At 39.4% G+C, this 10,658-nt stretch overlaps 2 protein-coding genes across 2 annotated transcripts; both read left to right on the top strand.

Moving 5' to 3' along the window:
* The first annotated feature begins 517 nt into the window (after positions 1 to 517).
* Positions 518 to 3,166, top strand: LOC140738965 (hydroxycarboxylic acid receptor 2-like). Its single transcript, XM_073066968.1, has one exon. The coding sequence runs from the start codon at positions 531 to 533 to the stop codon at positions 1,575 to 1,577; it is 1,047 nt and encodes a 348-aa protein (XP_072923069.1). The 5' UTR covers positions 518 to 530; the 3' UTR covers positions 1,578 to 3,166.
* Positions 3,167 to 7,572: 4,406 nt separating this feature from the next.
* LOC140738915 (hydroxycarboxylic acid receptor 2-like) lies at positions 7,573 to 8,601 on the top strand. The gene has a single exon (XM_073066930.1). It carries the CDS (start codon positions 7,573 to 7,575, stop codon positions 8,599 to 8,601), a length of 1,029 nt encoding a protein of 342 aa, XP_072923031.1.
* The last annotated feature ends 2,057 nt before the right edge of the window (positions 8,602 to 10,658 follow it).

Below are 10,658 nucleotides of genomic sequence, written 5' to 3'. Positions count from 1 at the left end.
TTCCTAGGAACCAAGCACGGAAGAAGCAGTCTGTAATGATATTCCTGAAAGCAGAACAGGCACAATGGGCTGCATAACCTACTCTTACTCCTCTTTCTTATTGTTTAACCATTCCCCTAAAAGAGTTGTCACTTCCTGCTTGTCCTTAGTGGGGAGGCAAACTTCAGATGTTATTTGAGGCTTATTTGTAAAGTCCTAAAGACAAACTGAGCTGTTTACCTTCTAGGCTGCTGCTGCAACACTCAACTTGCTTCACTTCCATTATGATAACTCTGAAATTCTGTACACTGAAATTTGTAGTAGTTCCATTTTGCAAACGGAGGAGTATAGTGAGGAGCTCTTGTTTCTGGTTCACAATCAGCAACCACGTGACCAAATAACCACTAACTTCAGATAAAAAACTTCCTGACTATTCTGGCTTTGTTTTAGCCACACCCATTAACTATGACATATTGTGGAAATAATCTTTAATAGATTGCGTCCTTTTGCTTTCTCCCACTCCTTTTGCAACATTTGTAACTCTCTCCACGATGGGTAATGAGACAGATGAATGCCCTTCAGTGAAGGACGTTTATTCAGCCTACAATCCGCCGATACTTATTTTAACATTTATCTTTGGATTCATTGGAAATGTGATTGCCTTGTGGATCTTCTGTTTTCATGTTAAATCCTGGAGACCAAACACCGTCTATTCTCTGAGCCTGGCGATTGCCGACACTCTGCTAATCTGCTGCCTGCCATTTCGAGCCGATTACTACATACGCGGGAAGAAGTGGATATTTGGTGATGTTGCGTGCCGTCTGAAGATATTCCTGATATTTCTGAACCGGACAGAGAGTGTTGTTTTCCTTACAGTTATGGCACTTGATCGCTATTTCAAAGTGATCCATCCTCACCATAAAGTGAACAAGATCTCTACAAGGACTGCAGTGAAGGTATCAATCGTTCTCTGGCTTCTAACAATATTGATTTGTTTGCACTTTCTGGTAGAACCTCGTACCTTCATACATAACAACGTAACTAACTGTGAGCCATTTAAAATAACTCAGCCTCTCAGGGTCACAGCATTTTGGACTAATATTATTTTCATTGTTTTCAAGTTTATTTTACCGGCCTCAGTGATCCTGTTCTCCACGTGCTCTATTACCTGGAGGCTAAAGCAGATGAAATCTGAAATGAGGGTTAAATATGAACGGGCTATGAAGCTTGTGATAGCTGTGGCAGCAGTGTTTCTCATCTGCTTCCTACCCACCGATACTGCTGTAATCGCCGTTTTAATTACAGGCAATTTAGAAGACTGTAAGTTATTTGACGTCTGTGTTCAGATATTCTACAATACGTTGTGCATAACCTATTTGAACAGTGTGCTGGATCCAGTTATTTACTACTTCTCAAGTTCAATGTTTAAAGAAACCTTGAAGAAAGCTCTTACTTCTCATAATATCAGATTATTCGGATCAGGAGCAGAGGATTCATTGCCACCAAAGCAAGAAACCCAACAATCTGTTGAACCTCAAAAATCTTCAGTCTGCAACACCGTTGATCACTTACAAACAGAGTCAACAGAGAATATATGAAGCTCAGCCTGTTATCTACTAATTTATTCATATTTGTTCAGGAAGAAATGTGTCGATTATGTACTGTATGAAATTACTTGTATTTATCTTATCTCTCTTCCATTGGGACTATGATGACTGATCCCTCAGGTTTCTAGGATAAAGTTTCTAAGATTACTCACAACATTTAGCTCATTTACGTGTTGCTAGAGAATATGATGCCACCATACACACAAGCTCATTGATCACATGGATGGATTTCTATGGAACTTTGTCAGGATCAAAGTGGACATTGTAAAAAATAATAGGTTGAGAGTTTTGATAAGGAAAAGGGAAACCTGCCTAATATTACACTTTCAATCATCTCCACTAAAGAAAAGTGTGTTTATTAATTAATCAAATTTGTTGTAATTTGTTTTATAACCAATTGTTTGTTGCAAACTATAAAAGCATTTTGAATAGATTGTAATCAGTGTATGCATTTCAGAGATTAATTTAACACTTGATTCATTTCTGCTGCTGTTTCATTGAAATGTGTGACACTCAGATGCCAGATAACGCATTCTTTCTGTGCTAGTACTTTGAAACAGACTTCCAACCAGTGCCATACCTCTTCTCCATTACGCTGCTGTGCTTCTCCTTTTCAAAGATGTCTCTAGTTTTTTTCCCATCTGGAAGTGATTATGGGAAGTTATCAAGTCATATGCATCACACACAAAATTCTGGAGGAACTCTGCAGGTCAGGCAGTATCTACGGAGGGGAATAAACAGTTGACGTTTTTGGCCAAGACCTATCATCAGGAAAAGTGCTCAAGATTTGTAGCATCTGCAGAATCTCATATTCTGTTGACTAAATTGGATTCTGTGACTGATGTGTTTTCAGATATTTTGGACTAACATGTGGCAGAGCCTGCTGTGAAATCTATGTATTATTTGCATGGATTCAGAAATTGGGCACTTCTATTTACTGATGGCTGAAACTAGTCAAAGACAGCTGAATGGTATGGTAGATATACCAAGGCCATTCTGTCAAAGTTTGCAGTGCTGGATAATCCTCTGTCTGGGACTGTCAGTACAACTGAATACCAATAATACTATTGTCATATGTTCAATTTTAGAGCATGAGAGTTTGTGCAAGATGGGCACTCCCAGGAGTTTGAAGCTGCTCAGTTTCCACTGCTGTGCCACAAATGTGGGTGCATGGTGCGAGTTGTCCTGAAGTCAATAATCAATTCCATATTGGTTACTTACTAGGCACCAGGCCACGAGCTCTTCCACCTGATCTCTGTAGACCATTTCATCATTGATGGTTTATGAAACCCACTACTGTCATGTCAGTAGTGAACTTGACAATGTGATTACCCAGATGTTTAGCCTTGAAGTCATGTTTGAACAGAGTGTCAGCAGTGGGCTTAACACACAGCTCAGGGGCAGGTGGGGTGGGTTAATGGGGAAGGAGGAGATGAACGGGGATGTGCTTCCTGACTACCTGAGGTCTGTTAGTTAAGAAATCCAACACCCAGTTGCACAGTAGTTTACTTATATTGAAAAGTTTGCCAATGTCTCTAAGTTTACCAAGAAGTTTGTACTCTCTCTGTAGCAAGTACAAAAATAAAGATAATGATAGCTTTATTTGTTACATATACATCAGTGCATTAAAACATACAGTGAAACTCATTGTCTGCGTCATCATTTGCAATGTGCTGGGGGCAGCCCACAGGTTCCTCCATGCTTCTGGTGCCAACATCACATGCCCAGAACTCATTAACCCTAACCTAGGAATTTGGGATGTGGGGGGTGGGGGTGGGGGGTGGAATTGGAACATTCAGATGTTTGTACTCTTCACAATGTTTAAAAAAATGATTACAGGCTTGAAACAAAGTTGAACGGAATTAAAAGAAAGCCAGGTATGAAACTCGATATATTGCCAGTCCATAAATTACGGCAAGTGTTTGTGGGACGGGTGCTGGAATCTTCCGGGAACCCAGTTTGCAACTGCATTGTCAACTTGTGAACTGCCTGGGTTATGTACAGTTGACAGGAATGGAGCCCTGCGTACCATGGAGACGATCTGTGTGTGAAAAAGTAAAATTTCACCAGATTCAGACATGTGCATACTGGAGATTCAAAATAGCTGAAAGTACTTTATTCACAGAATATATCTTGCTGTCTCCAATGATCATTTTCAGAAGAAAGCTGGAGATGTAATTAAAAAGGAGAAACCTGACATGATTATGGTAAAAGGGAGTGGTAGTTACTGGAAAACTGTTAGAAGAGCTAGCATTTGCATGATGGGTTGACTGGCCTTCTTGTAATGCATGGTTCTACGAAAGTGCAAGATTACCCAATATGCTCTGTTTCCCTTTCACATTCCAAAGATTTATGGATTAGTAGATTAATTGGTTACATTGCTGTAATTGGGCAATGCCAGCTGGTCAGGCTGGAAGGGCCTGTTACCGTTCTCTATCACTAAATAAAATAAAATTCAAAAGGTATTATACAATATTCAGGGGCAGAGAATGAAACCATTATAATAACGTCCTGGACTATGGGCATGATATAGAGGATGATTAGATAGCTGTCACAAATTAAGAGAGTTGAATTCCTGCCTGCACAGATATTTGCATTTGTAAATTGTAGGAAGCTGAAGTTCAATGTAGATATCATTTATTGCACTTGGCATCCCACTGAAGGCAGCAACTACTAAAAGTAAATCTCTCACTCAGCTGAGTTGCTATGGTTCCAAAACTGGAATGGGTTAAAATGTTATAGTGGGCATCCTTCAATTCTTCAGTAGCTGCACTACTTCCTGACAGGTGTTACATGGTTACCCTCCAGCAATCTGACAATGATGATGATCATCATCACCATGGAGAAAGTAGCACAGGCAAAGTTCAAAAGTTCAAAGTAGATTTATTATGAAAGTACATATATGTCACCATATACAATCCTGAGATTCATTTTCTTGCAGGCGTACACAATAAATCCAGGGTAGAATAATAACCATAATAGAATCAATGAATCAACTTCAACCAGTTCAACCAGTGTGCAAAAGACAACAAACTGTGCAAATACAGAAAGAAAGAAATAATAATAATAAACAAGTAAGCAACAAGTGTGAAGAACATGAGATGAAGAGTCCTTGAAAGTGAGTCCATAGGTTATGGGAATATTTCACGATGGGTCTGGTGAAATTGTGTGAAGTTATTCCATTTGGTTCAAGAGCCTGATGGTTGAGGGGTAATAACTATTTGTTAACCTGCTGGGGTGAGTCCTGAGGCTTCTGTACCTTCTTTCTGATGGTAGCTGTGAGAAAATAGCATGTCTTGGGTGGTGTGAGACAATGCTCCATGTAGATGTGCCCATTGGAGGGGAGGGCTTTACCTGTGATGGACTGGCTTGTATCCAGTACCTTTTGCAGGGTTGTCCATTCAAGCCAAGCGAAGGAGTTTGTCATCAAATCAAAGCTTTGGAGCATATCATCCTTATACACAAGCTGCTGAGGAAGGGCCAGAAATAACTAATATTTTGGATAAAGGGATGGGACAAAATGATTTAAAAAAAAAAGAAATTCCATGCTGTGGTTCTGGATAGCACACTAGTATTAGCCAAGTGTTTAGTTGTTAAAATATTAGAGAGACTGGGCTTGTACACGCTGGAATTAAGGAGATTGAGAGGGGATCTGATTGCAACATATAAGATTATTAAGGGATTGGACAAGATAGAGGCAGGAAATATGTTCCTGATGCTGGGAGAGTCCAGTACCAGAGGGCATGGTTTGAGAATAAGGGGTAGGTCATTTAGGACAGAGTTAAGGAAAAACTACTTCTCCCAGATAGTTGTGGGGGTCTGGAATGCACTGCCTCGGAAGGCAGTGGAGGCCAATTCTCTGGATGCTTTCAAGAAGGAGCTAGATAGGTATCTTATGGATAGGGGAATCAAGGGATATGGGGTCAAGGCAGAAACCGGGTATTGACAGTAGATGATCAGCCATGATCTCAAAATAGCAGTGCAGGTTTGAAGGGCCGAATGGTCTACTTCTGCACCTATTGTCTATTGTCTATATTGTCTATTTATTTTGGAATATTGATAAAAAGGCACAAAGAAACCGTATCTAAGAGTTAATATTGCAGATTTTTAACTGATATTTCTCTACTTTTTTAATTCTAGTTTTCCTCTTTGAGTTGAGGATGATTTTTTTCCATTCCACTTAATTGGGTTCTGGAGTAATTGAAGAGCCTACTATGGGCCATGCAAACTCTATCACAGACAAAAAAAAGCAAGTGTTGAATGCTGAGTTGTTTAGGAGGCTCTGTGTTATTTTCACTGTTTATGCCTGGTCACCACATATTTTGGTCATACACGTCCTCAGTACCTCCGAGAAGCCCCTCTCCTTTTTGGAACAATGACAGGCCAAGGATTTACATCATTGATGGAAGATCTATACTTTTTCAAGTAGAGTTTGAAGAGGTCCTTGAATTTTTTTTAAACTTAATCATTCACAAAAATGTTGCCTATTTTGGGAGACTGGATTGGAACAGATATGGCTGACTCACCGGTGAAGTCCAAATGTGATGAGAGCTTCATTACTGGTGAAGTTGTCCAGGTGAGGAGAACACATTGGTTTACCTACAGTATTCTGTGTGGGGTTCGGAGGAGTTTATGAAAACCACTTTGATGCTACTTCTTCAGTACATTAAAGCACCTCTTGTAGGTTGTCCATGTCTCCAAGACAAACAGGCAGGTGAGAATCATGGTAAGCCTGAGCATGGAGATAATAATGAAGTCTTGCCTTTGAATAATCCACTCTCTGTGGACCAAGGAATGAGTGGGCACATTAAAGGTGTTGGCAGATTTTGCAGATCTGCTAAAGGCTTAAGTGAATATACAAGAAGTAATCAGAGGAATGTCACAATGTCACTCTTTTTTTGCCAAGGAAATTGAACACAAATGTTGGGAGATCATGCTTCAATGATACGGGCAGCTGTTGAGATCATATCTGGAGGATGGAATGCAATGCGGATCTTCTTATTTGAAAGTGTTGGAAGTGTTTCCGAGAAAGTATATCAGACTAAAACTCGAACTATGATGATTATCTTATAAGGAAAGGTTGGAAGACCTGGAATGTATCTGCTGGAGTTTAGAAGAGGGTAAGGTGAATTGATTAAAAACATAAGAGCTCACATGGTATTGACAGGATGAATGTGGAAGGGACATTTTTTCATTATGAGAATCCAGAACTAGAGATCACTTGTTAAAATTAAGGTTTTCTCAACTTAAGACAAAATGGAGCAACTCTTTTCAAGCCTATGAATCTTTGAACTCCCTTCCTTGAAGTCTGTTGAAAGCTAGGTTTCTGAGTAACTTTCAAGCAGAGAAATATAAAACGTGTTTGAAATGCTGCTACAGTTAGACAGGAATGCCAAAGAAAGTTTAGAGACAAATCAGCCATGATCTGAAGATGTACTGAAGCAGGCCTAACTCTATTCCTAGGAATGAAGCACGGAAGAAGCAGTCTGTAATGATATTCCTGAAAGCAGAACAGGCACAATGGGCTGCATAACCTACTCTTACTCCTCTTTCTTATTGCTTAACCATTCCCCTAAAAGCATTATCACTTCCTGCTTGTCCTTAGTGGGGAGGCAAACTTCAGATGTTATTTGAGGCTTATTTGTAAAGTCCTAAAGACAAACTGAGCTGTTTACCTTCTAGGCTGCTGCTGCAACACTCAACTTGCTTCACTTCCATTATGATAACTCTGAAATTCTGTACACTGAAATTTGTAGTAGTTCCATTTTGCAAACGGAGGAGTATAGTGAGGAACTCTTGTTTCTGGTTCACAATCAGCAACCACGTGACCAAATAACCACTAACTTCAGATAAAAAACTTCCTGACTATTCTGGCTTTGTTTTAGCCACACCCATAAACTATGACATATTGTGGAAATAGTCTTTAATAGATTGCGTCCTTTTGCTTTCTCCCATTCCTCTTGCAACATTTGTAACTCTCTCCATGATGGGTAATGAGACACATGAATGCGCTTCAGTGAAGGACATTTATTCAGCCTACAATCCGCCGATACTTATTTTAACATTTATCTTTGGATTCATTGGAAATGTGATTGCCTTGTGGATCTTCTGTTTTCATGTTAAATCCTGGAGACCAAACACCGTCTATTCTCTGAGCCTGGCGATTGCCGACACTCTGCTAATCTGCTGCCTGCCATTTCGAGCCGATTACTACATACGTGACAAGAACTGGATACTTGGTGATGTTGCGTGCCGTCTGAAGATATTCCTGATATTTCTGAACCGGACAGAGAGCGTTGTTTTCCTTACAGTTATCTCACTTAATCGCTATTTCAAAGTGCTCCATCCGCATCATGAAGTGAACAAGATCTCTACAAGGACTGCAGTGAAGGTATCAATCATTCTCTGGTTTCTAACAATATTGATTTGTGTTCACATTCTGGTAGAACCTCGTACCTTCACACATAACAATGCAACTCACTGTGAGCCATTTGACATAACTCATCCACTAAGCCTCACAGCATTTTGGACTAATATTATTTTCATTGTTTTCAAGTTTATTTTACCGGCTTCAGTGATCCTGTTCTCCACGTGCTCTATTATCTGGAGGCTAAAGCAGATGAAGACTGAAATGAGGGTTAAATATGAAAGAGCTATGAGGCTTGTGATAGCTGTGGCAGCAGTGTTTCTCATCTGCTTCCTACCCACTAATATCGCTGTAATCGTCATTTTAATTTCAAGCAATTTAAACGACTGTGTGGTATTTGATATCAGTGTTCAGATATTCTACAATACACTGTGCATAACCTATTTGAACAGTGTGCTGGATCCAGTTATTTACTACTTCTCAAGTTCAACATTCAAAGAAACTTTGAAGAAAGCTCTTACCTCTCATAATATCAGATTATTCAGATCAGGAACAGAGGATTCATTGCCACCAAAGCAAGAAACCCAACAATCTGTTGAACCTGAAAGATCTTCGGTCTGCAACACCGTTGATCACTTACAAACATAGTCAACAGAGAATATATGAAGCTCAGCCTGTTATCTGCATAATTTTTTCATATTTCCTCAGGAAGAAATGTGTCGATTATGTACTGTATGAAATTACTTGTATTTTTCCTATCTCTCTTCCATTGGGACTATGATGACTGATCTCTCAGGTTTCTAAGATAAAGATAAAAGTTTCTAAGATTACTCATAACCAGCTACACTCATTTAGCTCATTTACTTGTTGCTAGAGAATATGATGTCACCATACACAGAAGCTCATTGATCACATGATGGATTTCTATGGAACTTTGTCAGGATCAAAGTGGACATTGTAAAGAAATAGCATGAGTATTTTGATAAAGAAAAGGGAAACCTGCCCAATATTACACTTTCAATCATCTCCACTAAAATATGTTTTGTGTGTGTGTATGTTAATCAAGTTTGTTGTAATTTGTTTTATAATCAATTGTTTATTGCAAACTCTAAAAGCATTTCCAGTAGATTGTAATAGTGTAAGCATTTCTGATATTGATTTAATACTTTGGGGAACTTGGTTTATTTTTGCTGCTGTTTCATTGAAATGTGTAACGCACAGATGCCAGTTAACGCATTCTTCCTGTGCTCATAGTTTGAAATCGATTTCCAACCTGTGCCATGCCTCTTCTCCATAATGCTGCCTTTAATTTTGCCCCCCCCCCCACCTCTGGAAGTGATTATGGGAAGTTATCAAATCATATGCAACATACATAAAATTCTGGGGGAACTCAGCAGGTCAGGCAGTATCTATGGAGGGGAATAAACAGTTGACATTTTGGGCCAAGACCCATCATCAGGAAAAGTGAAGCTCAAGATTTGTAGCATCTGCAGAATCTCATATTCTGTTGACCAAATTGTATTCTGTGACTGATGTCCTTTCCGATATTTTGGACCAATATGTGGCAGAGCCTGCTGTGAAATCTATGTATTATTTGCATGGATTCAGAAATTGGGCACTTCTATTTACTGATGGCTGAAACTAGTCAAATACATCTTTGACTGGTGTGGTAGTTACACCAAGGCCATTGTGGCTAAGTTTGCAGTGTTGGATAATCCTCTATCTGTAACTGTCAGTACAACTGAATACCAGTAATACTATTGTCATATGTTTAATTTTAGAACAACATGGATATTTGGAATGATTAACTTGCCGTAGATGTGAACTGCTCTGTGTCTGATAGATAGTTTTAATGTACTCAATAATGAGTGGCTGTCATTTATACATCAGAACCCTATCACGGCTGTTTTAGAGATATCTCAATTAATTTGTTCTTTGCATTTTGAACTGAACACGAGTTGTAATTATTTAAAATGAATATGCAAATAATAAAACAAACTACCGGAGTAATTTTAAATTTTACTCTTTCCTCCAATTCAAAGTAGGTAAGCCATGTGATTTTATCTCTGATTTGCATGTGAAGATAAGCATGGCAGAACAACTGCTATCATGCAATCATCAACTGAGTCGCCATGCCTTTATTAGCCTACCACAGCTCTACTTTTCCAATTAAATAGGTACTTTACTGATCCCAAAGGAAATTACAGGGCCACAGTACCATTACCTGCACAGATATACAAATATTATAAGTAGAAAGAATAAAAAATAAATTACCTTAAACAGTCTAACAGGAGGTCACCTCTTCTCCTGCTATAGGTTGACTCATCATAGAGCCCGATGGCCGAGGGTAAGAATGACCTCATATGGTGCTCTTTGGAGCAGTGTAGGTGCCTCAGTCTATTACTGAAAGTGTTCCTCCGTTCAGCCAAGGCGGCATGCAGAGGGTGAGAAATATTGTCCAGAATTGCCAGGATTTTCCGTAGGGTCCTTTGTTCTACCACAGCCTCCATTGTGTCCAGTTTGACTCCCATAACAGAGCCAGCTTTTCTAATCATTTTATTGAGCCTGTTGGTATCATCCGTGTTGATGCCATTGCCCCAGCACACCACTGCAGAGAAGATTGCACTGGCGATAACAGACTGGTAGAACATGTAAGGAGAGGCCTGCATACTCCAAAGAACCTCAATCTCCTCAGGAAGTAAAGG

This window comes from Hemitrygon akajei, chromosome 14 (assembly GCF_048418815.1).
Source record: "Hemitrygon akajei chromosome 14, sHemAka1.3, whole genome shotgun sequence".
In the NCBI taxonomy this organism is placed as follows: Eukaryota; Metazoa; Chordata; class Chondrichthyes; order Myliobatiformes; family Dasyatidae; genus Hemitrygon; species Hemitrygon akajei.
The sequence above is the reverse complement of the archived record's forward strand: the minus strand, read 5'-3'. Positions and strand labels throughout refer to the sequence as shown.

Coding starts and splice junctions, on each gene's coding strand:
- LOC140738965 (XM_073066968.1), top strand. CDS start 531: ATGGGTAATGAGACAGATGAATGCCCTTCAGTGAAGGACGTTTATTCA.
- LOC140738915 (XM_073066930.1), top strand. CDS start 7,573: ATGGGTAATGAGACACATGAATGCGCTTCAGTGAAGGACATTTATTCA.